The sequence below is a fragment of the Notechis scutatus genome, chromosome 13, assembly GCF_049901735.1.
Source record: "Notechis scutatus isolate UNSWTSFEM ecotype Mainland chromosome 13, rNotScu1.2, whole genome shotgun sequence".
NCBI lineage: Eukaryota > Metazoa > Chordata > Lepidosauria > Squamata > Elapidae > Notechis > Notechis scutatus.
The window spans coordinates 4591609-4617336 of NC_142021.1; the positions used below are offsets into that span (position 1 = coordinate 4591609).

The window sequence follows — 25728 nt, forward strand, 5'->3', positions numbered from 1 at the left end:
CCAACCCCCCCCGTGCAAGCAGGAGACCCTACACCATTTCTGACAGAGGGCAGTCCTGTCTCTTCTTGAAAGCCTCCAGGGATGAAGCTCCCACAACTTCCGAAGGCAACTTCTGTTCCATGGGTTGATTGCTCTCCCTGTCAGAAAATTCCTCCTCATTTCCAGGTTGAATCTCTCCTTGGTCAGTTTCCATCCATTATTCCTTGTTTGGCCTTGGGAAATAGCTTGACCCCTTCCTCCTCTCTGGGGCAGCTCCTCAAATATTGGAAGACTGCTATCCTGTCTCTCCTGGTCCTTCTCTTCCCTAGACTAGCCAGGCCCAGTTCCTGCAACCGTTCATCGCAGGTTTGAGCCTCCAATCGTCCCCTCATCATCCTGGTTGCTCTTCTCTGCTCTCTTTCTAGAGTCTCAGCATATATTTTTTTATAGTGTGGTGACCAAAACTGGATTAGTGAAATCCGGGATTGGCAATTCCTTTTTGAACTGGTCATGTTTGATTCGAGAGATCGATCCAGCTATTGGCCCCATTCCTGCAGCTTCAGGCAGTCCATAATTTCCTAGAATATTTTTTTTTGAAAATGTGATGGTTTAGGATCCCAACAGCAGTAAAGATTCCCCAGTTCATGGCTTGCCTTCAGAAGTTGTGGATGCTCCATCACTGGAGGCCTTTAGAAAGAGACCAGACAGCCATTTGTTTGGGATGGTTTAGACTCTCCTGCTTGAGTAGAGGGTTGGGCTAGAAGATCTCTAAGAGCCCTTGCAACTCTGTTATTCTCCAAAGCACCCGCGAGCAGGACAAGAAGCAACAGGTAGAAACTAATCAAGGAGAAAAGCAATTTAGAACTTTCTTAACACCCCTACTTTAGAGGGTCTGTCCAACCATGGCAACTTTAAAGAATTGTGGACTTCAACTCCCAGAATTCAACTCCCATGGCTGGTTGGGGAATTCTGGGAGTTGAAGTCCACAGATTGTTAGTTGAATCCTTTAGGCTGGTGTGTGACCATATTGAAGATTTGATTCCATTTCTTCTTGTATTCAGTCAAGGCATTTTTTCAGAGAAATAACAGCTTCAAAAAAATGTATTATTTTTTTTGTTATTATTTAGGTATGACCATTTTTGTCATTTCTTATACCAATTCAGCATGCATTTCCCATTCATTTTGTTCCGCCCCTGGAGATTCTGGATATAATAAATAATCAAATAAACACAAAAACATACTTTATTTGTTTCTTCTTTATACAAAATAAAGAAACTAGGAGCAAAAAAACCCTATAATACATCCTCAAACAGCCTCCCAGCAAAGTTTGGTGCAAACGGTCCTTACCATCTTCAAATTATTTGCTTTTCTCTCTCTCTTTTTAAAACATTTGCTGTTATTGGTCATCAGGGGGTAGGGGCGTCATCTTTCCTCCCCAATAAAAATAAAGAATAATATTAGAATAATATTAATTAATTAATCCAGCCAAAGAAAACCAAAACACCCTCGCCAATCTGTCTTTTGAAGGGGTCTTTGAAGAAGTCTGGCGTGTCATTCCAAGCACCGACCACCAGGGGGCGCCACGTGACCAGCCAAAAAAAAACCAAAACAGCCCACTCCAGCTCTTCTCCCCCCTCCCCTCTTCACTCTGTCAATCAAACCAGCCTCCTAATTCACAGAAATTCATTTTCTTTCTTTCTTTCTTTCTTTCTTTCTTTCTTTCTTTCTTTCTTTCTTTCTTTCTTTCTTTCTTTCTTTCTTTCTTTCTCCTTCCTTCCTTCCTTCGGGGTCCGAATCCGGAGAAAACGAAAGCAAAGCGAACCAAAAATTTCCAATTTGCTTTTTTTGGGGTGCGTCGTCTTCTTTCCCCCCCCAATTTTTCTTTCTTTCTTTCTTTCTTTAAAGGAACACTAAAAACCGAACCCACTATCCTGGCTGGGTGGGTGAGGTGGGGGGCTAGCCAGATGGAGAGGGGTGGTGGAAGCAAAGCCCCCACCCTCATCTCCCCACCCCCCCACCTTCCAAAATCCCCACCCTCCAAGTCTGCAAAACCAGGAACTTTGGTCCAAAAGAATGGAGGGACTCTCGGGAGGTTGGCAGCTGACGGCCGCTTCCCACGGTCCCTACCGGGGTTTTCAAGCGGGCCCCCTCGAGGGCAAGGCAGCGGTCCTGGAGCGGCTCTGAGGGAAGCCCCCTTTGCCCCCCTCCGGGTGGGGAAAAGGGCTCGGTCGAGTTGAGGCTTGGAGGAAAAGGTCTGGAAGTGCAGCGCCCCCTCCCCGTACCCCCAATTCCGGGCGCTCTACCAGACGGCCGCTTCGCTCAGCTCCTGGTTGGAATGCGAGAGGGGCCCGCTGTACCCCGACATGGGGAAAGGAGGGCTGGGACCCCCGCTGAAGACCTCTCCCGGAATGGGGTGCAGCGAGCCGGGCAGCCCCGGCTCTGGGCTGGGCGTGTCGGAGTGGGAGATCATATCCGTGTACCTTTGGTTCTCCGAGGTGTGGTGTCCAGCCAAGGGGGCATCCAGAGGCCCGAGCGGGGTGGAGCCGGCCCCCGAAGTCGGGATGTAGCCAGAGTCGGCCGGCGACTGCGCCTGGGAGGGGGGGCCGTGCGAGAAAAAGTCGTAGTTGCTCCCGGGGCCGTAGTAATCGCCTTGGTAATCTGGAGGGGTGGGGGGAGGGGAGAAGAGAGCAGAGAGGGGGAGTGAGCGAGCGACGGAAGAGGCGTCCCTGAATTGCACTCCACGAATTGAGCTGCACCCCACAAAGAATTGGTATGTACCCCACCAAAGGAATTGATTTGCACCCCTCAAGAAGGAATTGAGTTGCACCCCACAAAGAACTGATATGCACCCCTGAAGAAGGAATTTATTTGCACCCCTCAAGAAGGAATTGAGTTGCACCCCCACAAAAAGTAACTGAATTGCACCCCACAAAAGGAATTGAGTTGCACACCACAAAAGAATTGGTATGCACCCCAACAGAAGGAATTGAGTTGCACCCCTCAAGAAGGAATTGAGTTGCACCCCACAAAGAACTGATATGCACCCCTGAAGAAGGAATTGAGTTGCACCCACAAAGAATTGATATGCACCCCTGAAGAAGGAATTGAGTTGCACCCCTCAAAAAGGATCCAAAATGCACCCACGCCACACTTGGTGGAGGGCAGGGGAGAAGGGGAAGCATGATGGGATTGGAGAGAGGGTTGCGTGGGGAAGGCAGGAAAGACCCCCCAGACTGGTCGCAGACTGGAGGGTGTCTCCCTCCCTCTCTCTTTCCCCATCCCCCTCTCTCCCCATCCCTCCCCCTCTCTCTGTCTCTCTTTCCCCATCACTCCTTCCCTCTCTCTCTCCCCCCTCTCTGTCCCTCTCTCTGTGTCTCTGTCTGTCTCTCTCTCTCCCTCTGTCTCTCTCTTTTCCCATCCCTCTCTCTCTCCCCATCCCTCCCCCCTCTCTCTGTCTCTCTTTCCCCATCACTCCTTCCCCCCTCTCTCTCCCCCTCTCTCTGTCCCCCTCTCTCTGTGTCTCTGTCTGTCTCTCTCTCTCCTCCCCTCTCTCTCTTTCCCCATCCCTCTCTCAGTCCCAACCCTTTGCTTACTGATTCTGCTACCTTGTAAGTAAGTCAAGCCCATTTTCTGAATGGGTGTGGACCTCTGATGCCCCCTGGGACATACTTCCTGCTTCCCTGGGAGTAAACCCCATGAGGTTCTCTTAGGACTTCCTTCTGAGTAGACCATGGTAGGTTTTTTTTCCTTTCCAAAAGGATTTTGATTTCTCCTTTGTGTGTTGACCCTAAGGAACAATGCTCCTTTTTAGAGGAATAACCCAGTTACAGAATGGATCCCTTTTTCTGCTCCTGAATCTCAAAAGCGCAAAGGGGCTTACAGATCACCCAAACAAAACAAAACAAACTAACAAGGGGGTTAGTTTGAGCTGGGGGTTGGACTAGAAGACCTCCAAAGTTCCTTTCTAGCTTTATTCAGAAATCTATATAAACGCACCACAACCTGGCTGGCTATGCCATGTCCGCATGGACCTGGCCTGATAAAACCTGTAAGGACACAACCACAAAATCCCCACCCAGCTTTCCCCAAACACACAACAGAACAACACAGGAGCACAAATACACCCAAGCCACTTCTGCCAATCAATCCTCCCTACATGTTTCAATCATTGGAAAGACAGCTTTTGTGCGCTGGGCCTTAAAAGGCGGGGCTTGGATGGCAGACCCAGGAAACGGGTGGGTGGGGGGTGAGATGGGGTGTGTGTGTGTGTAAGGGGTAGGGAGTAGGCAAGAGAGGGGCTCCCCCTCCCTACCAGGGCGAAGAAGGAATCCAAGCGCTGTCACAGTTGGCGTGAATTGCACTGGTTTTCGTTCATTTTATTCAAGAGAAAATCGGACAGATTCTGCTTTTGGAAACACAGGTGTGAAAGAACACACTAGGCGACAAAAATAAAAAAAAAATCCAGTTCTGGAAGCACAAACCCACTGAGGTGGACTCCTTCACAAGACCTACTCCCTTGAAGGAAGGTCTCTCTGAGCTCGTGAGGCATGCGTTCACCCTTAAAATATAAGTGAAAACTTTCTGCCCTGTTGCATTGCGTCGCTTTGCAAAATAATAATCTGACAATACACTTTAGTGAACATTTATAACCAGGCATGCACGCTTGTGCATGAACAGATCACAAGATGCAGCTATTAACCTCTCCAGTTTGCACGCCTACCCATGCCACCCGTTTAATGGCAATATCTAGATCTAGAAAACCCATTACTTTAGCAATAAAAGTCAAGGAACACAGAGGGAAAAATGGGAATAAGATCAGCTGTCAAGAAGGCCAAATGAATGACATCTCTAGTCTAGGGAAGAGAAGGACCAGGGGAGACAGTATAGCAGTCTTCCAATATTTGAGGGGCTGCCACAGAGAGGAGGAAGGGGTCAAGCTATTTTCCAAGGCACTTGAAGACCAGACAAGGAAGAATGGATGGAAACTGAACAAGGAGAAATTCAACTTGGAAATAAGGAGAAACTTTCTGACAGTGAGAACAACCAGCCATTGGAACAGAAGTTGCCCTCGGAAGTTGTGGGAGCGCCATTAATGGAGACTTTCAACAAGAGATTGGACTGCCATTTGTCAGAAATGGTATAGGGTCTCCCGCTTGGGTGGGGGGTTGGACTAGATGACCTATAAGGTCCCTTACAACTCTGATTATCTGTATCTGAATCTCCAGCCTTAGAATCCACCAAGAAGCTATGGAAGTGGTGGAAAACTCCTGATCAACCATCAACAGGAAAGGAATCAAACAGTCCAGAAATTTGCAGTTGACCAAACAGCCATCAAAACTGTTTAGAAACCACGGGGTGTCTCTCTACATACAAAAATCAGAATCCTGATATTTTGACACCCTACAAAAGTTAACAAAAGAAAGAAGGAGAGGAAGACGAAGACGATTAACATCTTTGAACTCTGGAGCCGAAGAGGACTCCTGATAATATCTTGGACAGCCAAGAAATGGATCGTTGAACAAATAAACCCAGAGTTCTCACTGGAGGCCCAAAATGACCATGTTTAAATTATCCTACTTCGGACACATCATGTGTGAAGGCCCAACTATCTGGAGAAAACTCTAATTTGGGGGAATCAAAAGGAAAGAGAAAATGAGTAGAAGCAACTTGAGACCTTCAAGAAGAGACTGGGCTGCCATTTGTCAGAAATGGTGTAGGGTCTCCCGCTTGGGTGGGGGGGGGGTTGGACTAGATGACCTATAAGGTCTCTTCCAACTCTGATTATCTGTTATCCGTTAAGGGGGTGGGTGGACTCAGTGGGGTTGAGGGCACCATGGGAAAACCTGAAGAACATGTCTGGGGACAGATTGGGCTGGAGAAAACCTCTCGAGTAGCTAATAGTTAATATCTTGAGTTGATGCTGACTTTATGGTATGTGATCAATTACAACACTCGTTCAAAAATTATTGCCTCCTCTCCCAGCAACACAGAAACACAAGGCTAGAGGTGTATCTTTGTCTACATATTAATTGTAACACGCACCACTTCAAAATAAATCCCCCTCTTTCTCTCTCCAATATAAATAGAGAAGTTATTTTTACACAAACACAATTATGCATTACCAAAAAAGGGGGGGAGGAAACCCCACTCCATCAGCCAAAAGACAACTCCTCCCCCAGGAACCTCATTCCTTCCCCAACCCATTAAAAAAAATAATCATTTCCCCATTTCACAACCTTGTGTCCCAGTTGTACATCTTGACATTCCGAATTTGGGCAACTATACAGGGGTCTCCGACCTTGGCAACTTTAAGCCTGGCAGACTTCTGGGAGTTGAAGTCCTCCAGGCTTAAAGTCGCCATGGTTAGAGACCCCTGGAGTAGAGTAGAAGGCCTATTCTGAAGGCCGCCCTGCAGAGATCATTGTCGGCATTCCAGCAAACCTCCACTTCAACCATTAACTCCGGACAGACACCTTCTCAAAATATCTTTTTATTTTGGATAGTAAACTGGCACAACTGGGGAATCCTGAATCTGAAAGTTCCGGGCTTCCTTGAAATAAGTAAAAACTACAAATCTATCCCCTGCACTCATCATCACATCACATGTGATCAATCCCCATCCGTCCCAACTTGAGACGTCCTCTCACTTAGGTGCAACACAACCTGACCTTGAATCAGAAAAAAAAATGTTATTAGGTCTAACTACATACCAAGAAATTCCCCCTTCCCACTTTCCCAGGCTCAAAATTTCCCAGGCAGCGTGGGAGCATCTGCTCTCAATATGGCTTCCAAACCTGCCAATCAAAGAGAGCGGGTCTGGATTTAACCCCAGGACGAAGAGTTATAAGACTGCAAGCTAAGTGACCTTACTGCCCCACTGAAATTAGTGGGGTTTATTGCTTGAGGAAAGCCAATCGCCAGTTTCCTGTGGAGGCAGGGGTCTCCATCCTTCTCCCATGCCAGAAACCAGGTGGTACACAAACCAACAAAACCTCACCCTTGGGGGGCAGCAGCACATGAATTTACACCCCCTCCGATCCATGGGGGGAAAAACCTCTCTCCACGGAACCGGTCCCTGGTGCCCCAAAGGTTGAGGGGAGGGGGAGGCCACTGTGCTAGGGGAGTACAACCCCTGTGCTGTGGCCCATGGGGTTGTGAAAAGAGCCGTAGGGGACTCAGCAACTGAACAACCACAAAAACCAGGTGCGGAGCACATACAGGAAAGGTTAGAGAGCAAAGGATGGTTGGGAACACCCCAATCTGAAAGGCGTTTTTTGGGGTGAAGGGGAAACAAGGGGAAAGAAAAGCTAGAAATCAAGATGAGACAAAATATTACAAGATAATGGATTAAATTTTATCAATGGTGGGGAGAGAAACGAGGGACCCAGAATAAAAAAATAATCGAGATTTGCAGAATAGATAATGGAGGTTATGTAAATAATTACAAGGGAATATGATGGATAATACAATGGATATAAGTTAATTGTACAAATGCATAAATGGATATAAGATATGTATCATATGCTTTATATAAGATACTTTATAAGATATACTTTATATAAATATATGAGGTACTTTATATGTTATATTTTATATAAATATATGAGACTTTATATAAGATATACTTTATATAAATATATGAGATACTTTATATAAGATGTACTTATATAAATATATGAGACACTTTATATAAGATACTTTATATAAATATATAAGATACTTTATATAAGTTATACTTCATTATATATATATATATATATATATATATATATATATATATATATATATATATATATATTACTTTATATAAGTTACATTTATACAAATATATAAAATATTTTAAGATATACTTTATATAAAGATATGATACTTTATATAAGTTATACTTTATATAAATATATAAGACACTTTATATAAGATACTTTATATAAATATATAAAATACTTTATGTAAGATATACTTTATATTATTAAATAAGACACTTTATATAAGATGTCCTTTATATAAATATATAAGTTATACTTTATATAAGATATACTTTATATAAATATATAAGATACTTTATATAAGATATACTTTTTATATATATAGAAAATACTGAAGGAAGGAAAGAAGGAAGAGAGAATGAGATAGAAAAAAGAAAATGAAAGGGAAAGGGAAGGAAGGAAACAAGGGAGAAACAGAGGCAGAAAAAAAAAGAAAGAAAAAGAAAGAGAAAGGAAAAGGAAGGAAGGAAAGAAGGAAGGGAGAAAAGAGATAGGGAAAAGAAAGAGAAAGGAAAAGGAAGGAAGGAAAGAAGGAAGGGAGAAAGAGAGAAAAGAAAGAGAAAGGGAAGGAAGGAAGGAAAGAAGGAAGGGAGAAAGAGATAGAGAGAAAGAAAGGGAAGGGGAAGGAAAAAGAAGGAAGGAGAAAGAGAGAAGAAAAGAAGAGAAAGGGAAGGGAAGGAAGGAAAGAAGGAAGGAAGGGAGAAAGAGAGAGAGAGAAAAGAAAGATAGAAAAAAGAAAGAGAAGGGGAAAGGAAGAAAGGGAAGAAAGGGAAGAGAGATAGAGAAAAGAAAGGGAAAGGGAAGGGGAAGGAAGGAAAGAAGAAAGGGAGAAAGAGAGAGAGAAAAGAAAGAGAAAGGGAAAGGGAAGGAAGGAAGGAAATAAAGAATATAAAAGAAATAGAAAAGAGAAGAAGAGAAGAGAGAGAAGAGAAGAGAAGAGAAGAGAAGGAATAGAGGCCCAAAAAGCAAACAAGGAAAAGGGGGCGAACCTCTCACTGGAAAACACTATTTCCTCCCCCCATCATCTCAAAACTTTCCTAAACAAGATTAACTTTCCGGATTTTGACTCTTCCCCTCCAGGGGGACCCAAAAGCCTCATGTTTTCTTTTTATTTTCGAGCAAATTACAAAAAAACAACAACACACAAATCCGCGGAAAAGCACCCTCGACTCCCACTTCCTGCGGGGGGAGCCCGAATGCTTATCAAACTCAAAGGCTGGATGGATTCAGACAACACGTGCACACCCCTGGTGTGGGTTTCACTTGCTCGTGCCCGAGCACCTCCCGCATGCCCCGAACCCCGCACGCCGAGAACAACGTCTATACAACGGTGGGAAGCCCAGCCATGCTGGCTTAGCCGACAAACCGCGATGGGAGCAATGCTGCAAACCTAGCCAGAACCAAAACCCACCAATTCTCACGTTCTAAAAAAAAAAAAAACCTGCATTCAGAAATAAAGTCATTTGCAAATGGCCTGACCTGCTTCCTCCCCGAATTAGGAGTCTAAGCGCAAGGAGGGTTAGAAACCAAGGAGAAAGTAAGCCAAAGAAAATAATTTCGCCCTTGAAGCACCACATTCAGACGGGGAAAAGAAAAAACTCCTTTGGAAAAACTCCCTTTGGGGGACAAGAAAGGTTGGTTACCTCCGTAGTAACTATAAGGAGCCGTGCCCAGCATCTCGGATTCATCCAGCCGGCCTCCCAGAGGGCGCATGCGTCGAGGACTCCGGAAGAACGCGTGTCTTCGGGCGCCCAGGGCGCTCAGTTGCTTCATTCTTCGCTCTTTGGAGCGTCGGTTCTGGAACCAAACCTGTTGGAGACATTTGGTGCAGGGGGTGGGGGGGAGAAGATGGTCAGATGAGGGTCTCTAAGCAGACAGGCCATCCTTCCAACTCCGCCAGTGCCACCCATCACAGTTCCCCAGGGACAGCCCCAAAAATGGGATGCAGGAAAAGGCGGAGGATTGGAAAAGAAGAAGAAATGAGAAGGATTCTTCCTAGAAAGCAACTGGATGCACTGATAATGTTACCTAGCTTGGTAGTGAAATGTCTAGACAAAAACTACCTTCTTCTCCTCGTCCTCCAGTATACACAGCCCATTCCCTCCTAGCAATGAAGATGCTACCTAGTTGGGTAATAAAATGTCTGCAAGAAAACAACCAAGCTCAGAGAGCACTAAGGACCCCACAGTCCTTCTCCTCCTCCTCCCCCCCCACCAACAAACCCCACTCCCTCCTAGCACTGACAATGTTATCTAGTTGGGTAATGAAACATCTGCAAGACAACTATCGAGTTCAGAGAGCACTAAGGCCCCTACAGCTCAACCCTGAGCTGCCAATGTTCTCTTCTATCCGTACAACTGCATTTATTTTTGCACCGATTGGTTGCGTTCATGCAACCAGCTAAGCTGGGTTAATCTCAAATGCCTCTGTGGAGGGAAAAAGGAGGTGTTAACTGGTAGGAATTTGACAGCGCCTCCCGTTGGGTTAGTTGGAGGTTTGGGGTTGGGTGAACGCAGCAAAGAGATCAATTCCAGACATGGGTTAAGTGCATGTTGAGAATGTGGCCATAATCCTCCAGAGTCCAGAAAGAAGATTATTCATGAGAAAAGATCCAGGTGTCAACTCATAAAACATTCCAATGCCTGTTTTATAGTTGCCTTTTTTTAAAAAAAGGGGGGGGAGGAAATCTGGAAGAGCAGTTGAAAGTGAAAGTACATTTCAATTCTTTATCTTTAAATGATTGTAACTAAAATACTGGAGCTTTTGCCCGGGAATATATTTAATTGGAGAATGTGATTGATGACACCCAGCCTGTGAAGGTGCTCAATTGGAGAATCTGATTTATGACACACCCGGGGGGGGGGGGAAAGTGGGTCAGAGAGGACTGTAAATCACATATGCCAGAGTTGGCAGCACACAGGGCAGTGCCAATCTGTCGCCTCTAATGAATCCTTCAAAGTTTTTTGAAGTTTGGCTCGAGAATCATGATTTCATTAGGGCGATTGCTGGAATCCTGACATACGATTTAAGGAAGAAACTTAGCACGCCACTCTGAAAGCAAGGGAAGAAGACAATTCTTGAACCTCCTTCCTCTGGGTGTCACAATTAGGAATATCTAATACAGGTAGTCCTTGACTTACAACAGTTGGTTTAGTGGCCATTCCAAGTTACAACAACTGCCCTGAAAAACGTGACTTCACATGTATGACCGTTTACAACTTTGCCATGGTCACAGGATCAAAATTCAGATGACAATTGACAATTAACAATTAACTTGACAATTAACTTGACAATTAACTGGGGGGGAGGTCACATGATGATCTCCTTTTACAACCTTCTCACAGGTAAAGTCAATGGGGAAGCCAGAACCTGACTTAACAACGGCAGGGATTCACTTTAAGAAACGTGGCAAGGATGGTCATAAAATGGGGCAAAGCTCACTTAATGACAGAAAGGTCGGGCTCGACTGTGGTCATAAGTCAAGGACTATCCGTATTTGTCGTAAGAGCCAAAGGGGAGAAAAGTGGTTGTGCTGGTCAGACAGTATATGGTTAATTGGGAATTGACAGTTGTCCCCTTAAGGGAATGCCTCATGGTAAATATAGTTAATCCCTCATGGGAAAGGTAGTTCATGTCATGCGGTCACATCTGTAATCCTGATTGGTCACTGAATTGACCCTTGGTTGGGTTGGGGGAGTTTCCTTTATTCTTGCTTGGACCTCAGCATCGTGCTGGTGTCTTCCCTTTGCTCCATTGTTATGGGATAAAGATAACTATATTTTCACACTATGAAGATGACTATGCAAAGATTGGACATTAGATGAATCTCAACATAACTGTGAGTTATACCTTGAGGATGCCTATTACAATCCAATAAAGAAACTTTGTATGGAAGCCTTTGTAGAGTTTATCTAACTGTCTTTATATTCAACCAGAAAGTTAAGTTAAAGACAGAACAGTGAAAATATATGTTAATCTGAATTCCCAATGTGAAAATATAAGGGGACAGCTCCCAATTCCCAATTAACCATATACTGTCTGACCAGCACACTCCCCGCCTAGAATTATAAATTCCACTACCAACTATCTATCAATTAACTATATACTGTCTGACCAACACAGTGGTTATGAACTCTAAGGGCAGAAAAGCCATTCCTAATTCGTGTGGAATTTATTTCTGCCTGGTTTTAGGTGAAATCCTTCTCGTGTAAGAAAAAAAAAACCCACCACATTTAATATACCAGACTGGTCTCTCACTCCACTTTGCTAGTCATAAATTAATTTCACTCCGCTTATTTCCACCCAAGCTAATGATTTAAGAAAGTGGGGTGTGCATTCGCAAGATTCATTGAGTCGTCAGCAAACCAGAGACGGTGGAGTTCAGCCCAGGCTGTGGAACTAATTCGGGGGTGTCTGTGAATGTCTATGGGACGCGGTGGCTCGGTGACTTAAGACACTGAGATTGTTGATCAGAAAAAGGTTGGCAGTTCGGCAGTTCGAATCCCTAGTGCCGCGGGACGATGTGAGCTCCCGTTGCTTGTCCCAGCTTCTGCCAACTTAGCAGTTTGAAAGCACGTTAAAAAAATGCAAGTAGAAAAATAGGGACCCCTTTTGGTGAGAAGGGAACGGTGTTCTGTGTGCCTTCAAAGGCGTTGAGTCCTGCCGGACACATGACCACGGAGATGTCTTCGGACAGCGCTGGCTCTTCGGCTTTGCGACGGAGGTGAGCAGCGCCCCCTAAAGCCAGAAACGACTAGCACATATGTGCAAGGGGAACCTTTACCTATGAATCCCGAGACATTGGGCTAGTCCAGGACTTTCCAAATTTGGCAACTTTTAAACCCAATTATTGGATAGGATATCATCTGCTCTTACTCTTCAATCTCCCCCTCCTTCTGGCTGCGACTCCTGCAAATTCTGGCTTTTGTTAAGGTGACTTCCTAATGTCCTGTTCTTAATTCAAGCAGCGAAGGGTTTTTTTGGCTCTCAAAATATTTCCTAGAAGGCAAATAACGAAGAAGGATGATGGCTGGCTGTAAAAGAAAGAAAAAAATCCTCCTGGACAGGAGCCCAAAGAATTCCACAGCTCGACAAGCTCACTGTCAATATTCCTGGATGGTTCTCCTTTTCCAGGAAGGGAGGGAGGGAGGGATGAAAAATCCTTGGAGATGGTTCAGCAGCAGAGACCCTTTCCAGGTGTCCATGGTGAGAAGGGATGACACATCTCAAAGGTGTCGTTTGTGTGTGAGAATGAGGGTGAAGAGGCCTCCTCCTTAAGAGTTCCCAGAGTGTATGCTTTGTGGTTGTGTCAAGCCCAAAAGACCAAGTCCACGTGTGACAATCCAGCTGCTTTCTGAGCTTGGTTGTTTCCTTGCAGACGTTCAGTAAGCCGTGGTAAGAGTATGGCAAGCAATCATTCAGAACAGAATAGAATACAGCAACAAAGAGTTGGAAGGGACCTTGGAGGTCTTCTAGTCCAATCGCCAACTCAAGCAGCATACCCTATACTGTCCCAGACAAATGGTTGTTTGGTCTCATCTTGAAAACCTACAGTGAGGGAGCACCTGCAACTTCTGAAGGCAATTGTTCTTACGGTCAGGAAATGTCTCAGTTCTGGGTTGAATTTCTCTTTAACAAGCTTCTACTCATTACTTCGTGCCTTGCCCTCAGGTGCTTTGGAGAATAGGTTGACCCCGCCCTCTGTAGAAGATGACCAGACTGAGCCGGAGGGAGGGGTCAAATGCACCATCAGCCATGAGTCCTTTCGCACCCACAAGAGATCTAAATCCAGCCCACTGTGAATTCCTTATCTACCGCCAAATTGCTTTGACTGTTAGTAGTTCAGATTCTTGTAGAATTAAGCCTAGTAGCTTTTCTTGTAGATTTTCTTGTAGATTCTTGTAGCTTAAGCCTACAATAAATCTTTATACCCATTTGAACTGCCTGGATCTCCTGATTTTCCAGGCACTTGACACCCTCTTCTCTTTGAAGGCCCTCAAATATTGGAAGACTGCTATCATATCACCCCTAGTTCTTCCGTCCATTAGACTAGATATCCCCAGTTCCCACAACCTTCACCTCTGGTCCCTAGTCCTTTTTGTTGATCTTCTCTGCACTCTTTCTAGGGTCTCAATGAGAATCTTTCTTTCTTTTCTTTCTTTCTTTCTTTCTTTCTTTCTTTCTTTCTTTCTTTCTTTCTTTCTTTCTCTTTTTCTTTCTCTTTTTCTTTCTTTCTTTCTTTCTTTCTTTCTTTCTTTCTTTCCTTCCTTCCTTTCTCCCTTCTTCCTTTCCTTTTGTCCTTCCTTCCTTTCTTTCTTCTTCCTTTCTTTCTTCCTTTCTTTCTTCCTTCCTTCCTTTCCTTCCTGTCCTTCCTTCCTTCCTTTCCTCCCTTTTCCTTCCTTCCTTCCTTCCTTCCTTCCTTCCTTCCTTTTTCCTTCCTTCCTTCCTTCCTTCCTTTTTTTCTTTCTTTTTTTCATATCAAAGTGTCCAACTCCAAGTATTCCAAGTGCGGTCTTGCCCTTTCCAACTGGGCACCTTCAAAACTCTTAATAAAGCCAAATGTTTTATCTTACCTGGATGACTCTCATGTTGAGCCCCGTCTCTTGAGCTAGCTGCTCCCGGATATGCCGGGTGGGTTTAGGGGTGGCTGCAAAAGCTGCCTTGAGGGTCTCCAGCTGCTTGGCCTTGATGGTGGTCCGAGGTCCCCTTCTTTTGGTTCCAGAGTTCTGCTCCTCATTTTCATTATTGGTGGTTTCTTTATCCGAGGAAGTGGAATTGTCTGTCTCCTTTGTATCGTCCTGCATGGGGTCCTGAAGGTCCGGAGATAAACTTCGATCGGTACAGGAAGAAACTGTGGTGGGGGGAAAGGGAGAATGGTGAATCGGGTGGGGGAAAGAAAAGGCAAGTAGCGTCATGGGGGGAGCTTAGCCAGAAGGGATGGAATGTGGTTGTGCTGGTTAGACAGTATATAGTTAGTTTGGGAATGAGAGCTGTCCCCTTAAGAGAATGCTTCATGGGAAATGTAGTTAATACCTCTTGGGAGAGGTAGTTCATGTCATGTGGTCACATCTGTAATCCTGATTGGTCACTGAATTGACCTCTGGTTGGGTTGGGGTGAGTTTTGGTCATTCTTACCCGGACCCCAGCATCGTGCTATCTTTTCACACTATGAAGATGACAGTGCAAAGATTGGACATTAGATGAATCTCAGCATAACGGTGAGTTATACCTTGAGGATGCCTGATGCAATCCAATAAAGAAACTTTGTATGGAAGCCTTTGTAGTGTTTAGCTGCCTGTCTCTATATTCACCCAGAAAATTAGAGACTTGATGGTGGTTGTCAACTCATAAAACATTCCTAGGCATGTTTCCAAGTTGCCATAAACAAGGAGAGGGGAAAATCTGAAGGAGTACAGCAGTTCAAAACCACCCGTATCTTTAAAAGATTGTAGCTGGGCTACCAAATCTTCTTCCCACGAAAATCCTTCATTGGAGAATGTGATTGATGACACTCAGCCCATGAAGGCGCTTCATTGGAGAATCTGATTTATGATACACCCAGGGGAGAGGGGGGGAAACAGGGTCACAGGTGATTGTAAATTACCTATGCCAGAGTTGGCTTCATTTAAGTTAATAGCACTAGCAATAGCACTTCAACCCTGAGCTACAAATACTCTCCAACTAAACCGATTTATTGCTAAAAGGCCTATGCACAGGAATCTTCTCAGTCAATGCTTTGCACAAGCTAGGAATTCAATAAAGGTCAGTGGAATTGAAAGGGGTTGGACTTAGTCTGTTTGTGACTATGTACAGATTCTGGGCTGCTCTCTCTTTTAACTCCACCCGAGAGTCTTCCAGTCCTTCTCCCACAGGTTGTCTTTAGTTTAGTTTAGTTTAGTTTAGTTTTAGCACGATTATGTCTATAGGCAAGGAACAATACAGGCATCGCCTTGGAAGAATCACAGCATGTCTCTCTTGGATTTTGGACCCTGACCCAAAGGAGATAAGCTCTGTCCAATACTTTTATGGGGAAGGCAGAAGAAAGTCTACCTTGAAAGTTTCATTTGGCGGAAAGGGAAGGAAGGGTTTACATACAACAGAGCCATCGTATAACATTTGGAAGCAAGGGAGAAAATGCCACCAGCCAACAGGTCTTCTCCCTTTGACTTTTCTTCCTCCCAAGCTGCTCTGCCCTCTTGCTATCAGTGAAGGAACCTGCTGTCGACTCTCAGGCTACTTGGGAAGAAGTATCCAGGGAGAAAAAGGGCCTGCCTGTGTCACAGAAAAGGATGGAAGTTGCTTTGAGAGGATAGAGGAGCCCAAAGGCAGTGGGAAGGCAATCGATTAATTGATTCATTAATGAATCAGCCAAACAAATAAAGCTGTGGAAAAAGAGAGTTTGGAAGCAGAGGGTAGCAGCCAACCCACTGAGCTATTTGGAGAAGCCATCGCCAGCTGGTGCTCTGGAGATATTTTGGACAACAAATCTAAAGAGTCTCAGCCAGGCTGTCTAACTTGATGATGGGAGGTCTATTCGGATGCGCTTGGAAGTCTGGTTGGGGAAATGTCATTCTTGACTTCTTGAAATATGTGGAAGGGAGAGGGGGAGGGAAAGAAGGAGGGAAGTTGAAAGGGATGATAAGGGAGGGAGGGAAGGAAGATGGGAAGGGAAGGAAGATGGGAAGGGAAGGAAGGAATGGAAGATGGGAAAAAAGGAAGGAAGATGGGAAGGAAGGAAATGGGAAAGAAGGAAGGAAGGTGGGAAGGAAGATGGAAAGGAAGAAAGGAAGATGGGAAGGGAGGGAGGAAGGAAGGAAGGAAGACGGAAGGAAGAAAGATGGGAAGAAGGAAGGATGGAAGATGGAAAAGGAGGACGATGGGAAGGGAAGGAAGCAATGGAAGATGGGAAAAAAGGAAGGAAGATGGGAAGGAAGGAAATGGGAAAGAAGGAAGGAAGGTGGGAAGGAAGATGGAAAGGAAGAAAGGAAGATGGGGAGGGAGGGAGGAAGGAAGGAAGATGGAAGGAAGGAAGAAGAAGAAAGGATGGAAGATGGGAAAGAAGGAAGGAAGATGGGAAGGAAGGAAGGAATGGAAGATGGGTAAAAAGGAAGGAAGATGGGAAGGAAGGAAATGGAAGGAAGGAAGGTGGGAAGGAAGAAAGGAAGATGGGAAGGGAGGGAGGAAGGAAGGAAGATGGAAGGAAGGAAGATGGAAGGAAGGAAGATGGGAAGGAAGGAAGATGGGAAGGAAGAAAGGAAGATGGGAAGGAAGGAAGGAAGGTTGATCTTATATGGGAGACTACCAAGCCTATAGCAAACCATTTCCATTATTCCTGCCAAGAAAACTCCACGGGTCCATTCATGAAACCACAAAAGCCCAACTGGATGGAGTCTTCACTTTTCATTGGCAAAGCATCCCATCCTTATCTCCACATCTTCAGCAAGGCCCCTTGAACTTGCTTCTTGATTGACGGGTGAATAATCCGATGCCAGGAAGATGCCTGTGTTTGGGACACACACACCCTCGCCTGCCCTTCCCCCCTCCCCCCACCCCCACCATGGCTCTTCTTGTATGAGAACAGCCCTCCATCCCTCCCCCTCTTTCAGGCCATGCTTGTTGAAGGGGGGACGGGGGTCATGGGGTGGCCCATCTGTTGGGGAGGAGGTTAGGAAAAGCTGGGCTGGAGAAGCCCCCACGATGGAAGCATCGGGAAAGCAGCAAGGACCAAGAGCTGGTTTGGCAGATGCCATGGTCCGAGGGGCTTCTATAAAGAGAGGCCCATTTTCATGCAGCGTTTCTCTCCCCCCACATCACTAAATTAGGCCCTGAGCAACGGACAAAGGGAGGGAGGTGGAGCAGGCTGCAGAAAAGCACCTGATCCCCAACTCACAATTGTCTTGGCTACACTCTGGCCAACAGCCAGGGGAAGAAGAAGAAGAAGACCCCAGCCTAGAGCTGGCCATCTGAAATTCTGCTTTCCCCATGGTCACCTTTGTCCCCTCTCGCTCTCGGAAAGTTAGTTAAACTTCCTGCGAAACAGAAGCTTGGGGTGGCTTTGGAAAACCTGCTCCCTCAAGGGCTGAATGGAAAATAGCCTGGGATCCTGACCGGAAAGAGGAAAAGCTTAATAGGAGGAAGGAGGGAGGGAGCGGAGGAAGAAAAGAAGGAGAAAAGAAAAAGAAACAGACAGAGAAAGAGAAAGAGAGAAAGAAAGGAAGGGAGGAAGGAGGAAGGAGAGAGAAAAGAAAGAGGGAGAAAAATGAGAAAGAGAAAGAAATCAAGAAAGGAAGAAAGGAAGGAGAGAGAGTGAATAAAGAAAGAGAGAGAGAAAGCAAGGAAGAAAGGAAGAAGAGAAAAGAAAGACTGAGAAAGAGGGAAAGAGAGAGAAAGAGAAAAAGCAGGAAGAAAGGAGGGACGAGAGGAAGGAAAGAGAGAGAGAGAACCAGGAAGGAAGGAAGGAAGAAGGAAAGAGAGAGAGAGAAATAGACAGAAGGAAAGAAAGAGAAAGAGAAAAAGAGGGAGATGGAGAGGGGAAGGAAGGAAGGAAGGAAGGAAGGAAGGAAGGAAGGAAGGAAGAATATGGATAACAGATAATCAGAGTTGGAAGGGACCTTATAGGTCATCTAGTCCAACCCCCACCCCCACCCCAAGCAGGAGTCCCTACAGCCTACACCATTTCTGACAAATGGCAGTTCAATCTCTTCTTGAAGGTCTCAACTGATGGCGCTCCCACAACTTCCGAGGGCAACTTCTGTTCCATTGGTTGATTGTTCTCATTGTCGGATCTCTTGGGAGCCAACCAAATCCACCTATATCAGAGTCTTTCTCACCACTGGCTGCTTGAAGATATGTGGACTTCAACTCCCAGAATTCCTCCAGCTAGCGTTGCTGGCTGGAGAATTCTGGGAGTTGAAGTCCATGCATCTTTGAGCCACCAACAGTGACAAAGAGCAATTTATAAGACCGTCTTAGATCTAGCAGCGGATTCTTAGCCGAGATCCAAAGATAGAGAACCTACTTCCTTAACCCCTTCCTTAAATCACTCACAGAGTGACTGCATTGTTCACTGTTGGGGAGTGCAGAATCCAAGACTGACAGGTAGTCCTTGACTTAGTGACTGCTCAAAGTTACAACGGCACCGAGAACAGTAATCTTATGACCGTTTTTTTCACCAGTAGGACCCTGGCAGCAGAGTTGGAAGGGGCCATGGCGTCGCCCCTGCTTAGGGAACCGGTTCCTATTTTCGGATGGTCCCGCAGTGTCCCCGGGGGGGGGTCCCTTGATTCCCCTGAGGATTACCTGTAATTGAGGTGTTCTGCCCCCGCCCCCAGCAGGGAGGAAAAAAAAGAAAACCAGTGGGGGGAAAAAAAAACCAATAAATCACAGCTGTCTAACCCTCTGTGGGGATTCGAACCCAGAGCCAGGGCCAGAGATGGATAGCACCAACCCCACCCCCTCACCTGAGTTCAGACTGCCTTCTTTGAAACTGGTGGAGCTCAGGTAGTCCTCCTTGCAGACGAATTTGTTCTCGTCGATGATGTACAGTTCCTCGCCCGTGGAGAGCTGCTTATTGCACACCATGCAGGTGAAACAGTTCAGGTGAAAGACTTTGCTACGCGCTTTCCGCACCAGGTCGGAGGGGGAGATGCCCTGCGCGCAGCCGGCGCACTTCGTCCCAAATTTCCTGGGGAAAAAAAAGGAGAGGGATCGATTAAAAAAGGGATCCAGGGAGGGGAGGAAGGAAGGCGCAGGGCGGCCGCTGGTACGAGGAGGCTAGGTTGTTGTTGTTTTTTACCGGGAGTTGGGAAGGCGGATCTCCAGAGTGCCCGTGGGGATCCACAATCGTTTCAGGGGTCTTTAGGATAGGTCGGGGAGGAGAGGTAGTTTGCGCTCTCTCTCTCTCTCTCTCTCTCTCTCTCTCTCTCTCTCTCCCTGTTTCCCTCCTCTCATTCTTTCTAGTTCTCTGGCTTTCTCTCATTTTTCTCTCTCTCTCTTTTATCCCTCTCTCATTCTCTCGTTTTTCTCTCTCTGTGTTCCCCCTCTCATTTTTCTCATTTTCTCTGTCTTTCTTGTTTCCCCCCTCTCATTCTCTCTCTCTCTACTTCTCTAGTTTTCTCTTGTTTTTCTCTCCCTCTCTCTCCCTTGTTCCCCCTCTCATTCTCTCTACTCTCATTTCTTTCGTTTTCTCTCTCTCCTTTCCCCCTCTCATTTTTCCCCTCTCATTCTCTCTACTTCTCTCGTTTTCTCTCTCTCTCTCTCTCTCGTTTCCCCCTCTCATTTTTTCCTCTCTCATTCTACTTCTCTCTTCTCTCGTTTCTCTCTCTCTCATTCTCTCTTTCTCTCTTTTCTCTCTCTCTCACACACACACACACATCCCGACAAAGAAACTCATTCCCCACACTCGAATTCTGCCTCCCTATTCGAAATAGACCAGGTGGATCGATTCCCTTTCCAGCTCCGGCCAGAAAATTTCTCTTCTCCTCCCCATCCCACCCCTCCAGTCAAAAATCTCGCTCCTTTTTCAGTGTTTTTCGTGAGGATCCTGATTTCTGCGCCATCTGATGGAAATGGGTTTTTTAAAGAAAAAAAGGAAAGGAAAAAAAAATCAAATAAATTGGGGAGAAAAACAATTCCTCGAATGTCTCCTAAAGAAGGAAAGAAAGAAGGAAAGAAGGAGGGTGGGAAACTCGAAAGAATTTTTTTGCCTTCCCGCTTCCCCTCCCCCCCCTTCTTAAAAAGGAAAGGAAATAATTTGATAAGAACGTCCGTTCCGTTTCCTGATCCGACTTCTGGACGCGTCCGGCTCATTTCAACGTCACGCTTCATATCTATATTATATAAATTTATTGTACGATATAATTCACAAATTATAATTTACAAATTATAATAAAAGGGAGCTTATCCGCTGAAGGAAGGGTCCGATCCAAAGGGGACGCCGCTCCGCGCGAAAGAAGGAGGCGAACGGCGGCGCTTCGCTTCTCCACATTTTGCCCCGCTCCTGTCTTAAAAATCGGGTTGGATTCGGATCCAGTTTCTAGAGAAAGGCCTCCCTATTTTGGATGGCTGAAGTTCACTGGGGGAGGGGGAATTATTATTATTATTTTTGAAAAAGATTGTTTTCTTCAACCTGGGTAGAAGTTCGGGTTTTTTTTCCCCCACTCCCCGGCTTCTCTGCGTCTAAACGGAAAAAAAACAACCCGAAGTTTGGCGGAAAAAATATATATTTTATTCTGTTTTAAAATAAAATAAAATAATAAAATAATCCCGGTGGTATCTTTTGGCTCGTTCGCTCGCCATGCTCTAATCCGGGGATCATATAAAACAATCCTCAAAAGCTATAGAAGTCGAGATCCAGGTTCTTTATTTACACACACACACACACACCCCAAACCCCCCAAGCATCCGTTTCCTTTACCTGAAATTTAAAATAAAATAAAATAAGTCTATACAATAAAAAAAAAGCCACCTGCATCTTAACTACATCCCCAGGCATTTTAAAGGGTGGGGGGGAAGAGAAGAGAAATCTAAGGGAAAGAAAATTGGGGCTCCAAGAATTCGGAATAGTCCTTAGAGCCCGTTTACATGTGCAAAGATGGCTTAACCTCCACCTATTCATATGCCGACGCCTGGGGCCCAAACACCCGCGGACCACAGCCGTTCTCCCCCTCCCCTTGCTCTCCTCCCCCCCCCCTCTCCACACCCAACCTTCGTGTTCCTCACCCTTTTAAAACGGGGAGGTGCTTTGCCCACAAGGACAGTCGAAAACGCAAAAGGCAGGGCCGGCTTTGCATTTTTTTAAATGGGTTTTAATTGTGGATTGCGGGCCGTCGGTCGGGCGTAAGGGGTTTGTCTTCCAAAAAAAAACAGAAAGAAAAATGCGGGTGGGCTACTACATTCGCCCCCTCCGGCTTCGGCTGAGCCTCTCTCTCTCTCTCTCTCTGGGCAACGTGGGGGTGGGGGGATGGCGGGTGGGATAGGGAGGAAGGGAGCGGCCGATTTATTTCCTCCTCCTCCACCCACCCCCGCACGCACACACCCCTCGGCTGCTGTTGGCAAAACAAAACGAATATTTAGGTAAGAAAAGGGCAGCTCGGCATCCCAGCCGTCCCCTTCAATTAGGACGTGGGCCTTCATTACCATGTCTATATCAGGGTCTCCCGCGCCCCCCGCCCCACTCCAGCCGCCGCTTGAAAACCCCAGAGAGCCTCTTTACAAGGGGGGAGGGAAGAAGCGCGCTTTAAAAATAAAATACGATAATACAACCAAATCGCATTCTTCCCCCCCACCTCCCCGCCCTTAAAATATCCGTAGAAGTTGGTACGGGAGAAGAAAAGATCCACGAGTCGTTCCTTTAAATCCTAAAACCCCTCCATCCTTAGGGTTGGAGGTCTCGGCGCTTCTTGACTAAGGAGTCCCGATTCAAATGAAAGGCACGTCCTTTTTTTTGGGGGGGGGGGGTGTTGTTCAAAACCCCAACAGTTTGGGGCCTGCGTGCAATGCAGGCCCCAAACTTCCCGTTGCAAGAGCCAGGATGGGAAGAAGAGGGAAGGATTTGCGAGCGGTTTGATAAGCCAGGCAGGTGAGGCACACAGTTAATGGCCCGACGGCGGTAAGTATTGGGGGGCGGGGGTGGGTGGGTGGCATCCAGGCCCTTTAATTATTGTCTCCCCCCTCCTCTCCCCCGGTTAAATTAAGAGCTTCGGCTGCTCTTAAGGATCCCCCGAGCCTTGATGGGCGGACAAGAAAGCCAGAGTCAGCCAGCCTTGGCGAGAGGAAAACCACCCAGCTCCGTTCAGGCTGCGCGCCCCTCCGAAGGAAAAAGAGGCCGGTGGGGGCAGAGACAGCCTCTCGCCGGCCACGGGGCCGGGAAATAGGGCGTTGGGGTGGGGGACGAAGGAGGAGGGAGCGGTGTTCTCTGCCTTTCGTTGCCTTTCGCTTTGGCAAAACCTCGTCGTCCCAGTGGACGAGTGGAAGGAGAGATTCGCGGAGAGGCGCCTGGCGAGCCGACGTTTAATTTAATCTGTGCCATCAAGTAACTTAGTACTAATGGTATAAAGAGACAAAACCGGCCATCTCTCTCTCTCTCCTCTCCTTCCTTTCCCCCCACCTCTCCCTCTCCCTCCCTTTCTTTCTCTCCCTCTCCTTCCTTCTCTCTCCCTTTCTCTCTCCCCCTCCCTCCTTCCCTCTTTCTCTCCCTCACCTTCCTTCTCTCTTTCTCTCCCCCTCCCTCCTTCCTTCCCTCCTTCCCCCTCTCTCCCTCTCCCTCTTTCCCTCTCTACCTTTCTTTCTCTCCCTCCTCTCTCCCTTTCTCTCTCCCTCTCCCCCTTCCTTCTCTCCCTCTTTCTTTCTCTCCCTCTCCCACCTTCTCTCTCTCCCTTTCTCTCTCCATCCCTTTCTCCTTCTCTCGTTTGGTCATGGCAAACCAGAGACATCGGAGAAGCCCACGCGGTGCGATCCAAGGGAATGTACGCCTTCCTAAGCCAGGTTAGCGCGGTAAGCCCCAGCGAACCACCTGAGAAACGAGGCAAATTCCCTCATGTTTCCCCCAGGTAAATTCCCTTTCTTTCTTTCTTTTTTTTTTCTCTCAGCCGCCCCCTCCCCCCACCCCACGAGCCCCTCCATACGCCATCGCGTTCCATTTTGCTACCCAGACAGCTGCCTCCTCCGACCTTCATCGTTGGGGTAAAGGATCAGGCCACAGCCTCGAAGGAGGAAGGAGGCAGGCAAGGCATTTCCAGCTCGTCAGGAGGTAAACCGAGGCACGGGGAGGGAAGGGTGTCAGCGGCGGGAGGAGTAAGAAGCAACCCAGCAAGGGGAAGGCCAGGTGCAAATTTGGGGGAGCGCCGAGAAGATCGGGGGTGGGGCGAGGGAAGAGAAGGGCCCCTCACCTGAAAAAGTCGTTCTTGCAGTAGAGCTTGCCTTCCCGCGAGAAGCATTTCTCGGTGAGGTTACATTTGCACTCGCAACATTGGACGCATTTGATGTGCCAGGCCCGATCCAGGACGTTGAGCAAGAAGCGGTCCAGGATGGGCCGCTCGCACCCGGCGCAATGCACCATCATCGCCGCGGCCGGACAGGGGGAATGGCTGCGCCTCCCAGCCGCTCCGCTGCGCCGCCCGCGGCCGTCGCTGCCTCCTCCTCCTCCTCCTCCTCCTCCTCTCCCTCTGGGCGCGCTGGGGCTTCCTCGGCTTCGCCCCCCTGGCTCCTTGGCCTCTCTCCTAGGCCGGGACTGGCTTCCCGGACGGCTTCAGCGCGGCATACCAGCCCGGGCGTCCCCGGGGGCGGCGGGGCTGGGAGGTGTCTGGCAAGGCCCAGGCGCGGCGGTGGTCCTCGGCCGGTCCCCTCCTTCGCCGGCGCGCCGCTGGCTGGCCGGGACTCGATCCCACTTTTGCGCTGCTCCCATCGCCCAGCTTTGTCTTGAGGCTTTAGTAATTCGCGCACCCTTATTCAGATTTGGTGACGTGGGGCGCCACGTCGGGCGGGCGGCGGCCAATGGCGAGCCGGTGGCCATGGCAACCTCTTAATTTATAGCATATCTAAATTGGCTCCAGCCTGGCGCTTGGCACAGAGGGGGGAAAAAGAAGGCAGCTCCATTGTGGTGGGGCGAGATTCGCACCTGACGCGCCGAGGTACTCCGTGAGTAGTTTTTGCCTGCCGACCTGGGAGCGCTGGCGGGGCCGGGCGGGGCGCAACTCGGTTGGGCCGGCCAGGCGGGTGGGAAGATGGACTCGGGGGGAGGGGAGGGGGCGTCCCGCCTCTTTCCCCCGCCCCAAAGAAACCCTCCTGCCCCAAAACATCAGGTGGAAGAACGGAGGCTGTGGGGGGGGGTCTCCGCGCATCCACCGTTCGGGGTGTGCGTGGGTGTGCTTTGCTCCGGCTTGCCTCCGCGGACGCAGGACTGGCGTGGCTCGCCCGTGGCGCGCTTAGAGCAAAAAACCTGAAAACTTTGCTTTCTCCCTCCTGGCCGCCGGCCTGCTTGGGGTGGGTGCACGCGTAGAGTGTGAATGGGAATGTGGCGCGGAGAAAGGAAGAAAGGAATCGGATTTGGGGATTCCCTTTAATTGAATTCCCGCCTTCCTCCCCCCCCTGTCCAAAGAGAAGGGGCGCGCGATATGCCCCCTCTATCCTCAATTCCGGTGGTTTCCCTAATTCCCGACCTCGGGAATTGGAAAGGCGCGCCGGGGCGGAAGTGTAGGAAAAGTAAGGAAGAGGAGAGAGAGGGAGGGAGGGAGGGAGGGAGGGAGAGAGAGAGAGAGAGAGAGAGAGAGAGAGAGAGAGAGAGAGAGAGAAAAGAAACATCCGAGGCAAAATTAGCTCACCAGTGGATCTCAGAATGAACCAGGTATCCTTTTTTAAAAATAACACTTCAGAGCAAAAAAGAGAAACACAGAGAGAGAAACAGGGAGGAAGGGACAGAGGGAGAAAGAAAGAAAGAAAGAAAGAAAGAAAGGAAAGAAAGAAAGAAAGAAAGAAAGAAAGAAAGAAAGAAAGAAAGAAAGAAAGAAACAAAAAGAAAGAAAGAAACAAACAAACAAACATCCGAGGCAAAATTAGCTCGCCAGTGGATCTCAGAAGGAACCGGGTATCCTTTTTAAAAAATAACATTTCAAAGCAAAAAAAGAGAGAGAGAAACAGAGGGAGTGATGGAGCGAGAGAAGGATAGGGAGGGAGAAAGAAAGAAAGAAAGAAAGAAAGAAAGAAAAAACGAAGCAAAATTAGCTCGCCATTGGATTTCAGAACAAATCCAGGTAACCTTTAAAAAATAAAAAAGAGAGAAAAACAGAGGGAGGGGAGAGGAGGAGAGAGGGAGAGGGAGGGGAGAGAGAGAAAAGAAAGAAAGAAAGAAAGAAAGAAAGAAAGAAAGAAAGAAAGAAAGAAAGAAAGAAAGAAAGAAAGAAAGAAAGAAAAAGAAAAAAAGAAAAGAAGCAAAGAAGAAAAGAAACATCCGAGGCAAAATTAGCTGGCCAGTGGACCTCAGAACGAA

General features: G+C 47.2%; 1 protein-coding gene and 1 long non-coding RNA gene across 2 annotated transcripts in view; both read right to left on the reverse strand.

Moving 5' to 3' along the window:
- Window positions 1-25728, reverse strand: part of LOC148129597 (uncharacterized) — a 121093-nt gene that overhangs the window by 82281 nt on the left and 13084 nt on the right. The gene's annotated exons all lie outside the window — the stretch shown is intronic.
- On the reverse strand, window positions 2047-23805 carry LHX5 (LIM homeobox 5). Its single transcript, XM_087942788.1, has 5 exons — window positions 23633-23805; window positions 19205-19428; window positions 14318-14595; window positions 9389-9554; window positions 2047-2637 (listed from the first exon to the last, which is right to left on the reverse strand). Exons 1-5 carry the CDS (start codon window positions 23803-23805, stop codon window positions 2279-2281), a joined length of 1200 nt encoding a protein of 399 aa, XP_087798914.1. The 3' UTR covers window positions 2047-2278.

What these genes read in the sequence shown, in the direction of transcription:
- LHX5 (XM_087942788.1), bottom strand. Translation starts at nt 23,805, where the DNA reads ATGATGGTGCATTGCGCCGGGTGCGAGCGGCCCATCCTGGACCGCTTC. An exon ending in TGCAAGAACGACTTTTTCAG is followed by an intron (nt 19,429 to 23,632) that starts GTGAGGGGCCCT and finishes TTTTTTCCCCAG; the next exon opens with GAAATTTGGGACGAAGTGCG. An exon ending in TCCTTATAGTTACTACGGAG is followed by an intron (nt 2,638 to 9,388) that starts GTAACCAACCTT and finishes CCACCCCTCCAG; the next exon opens with ATTACCAAGGCGATTACTAC.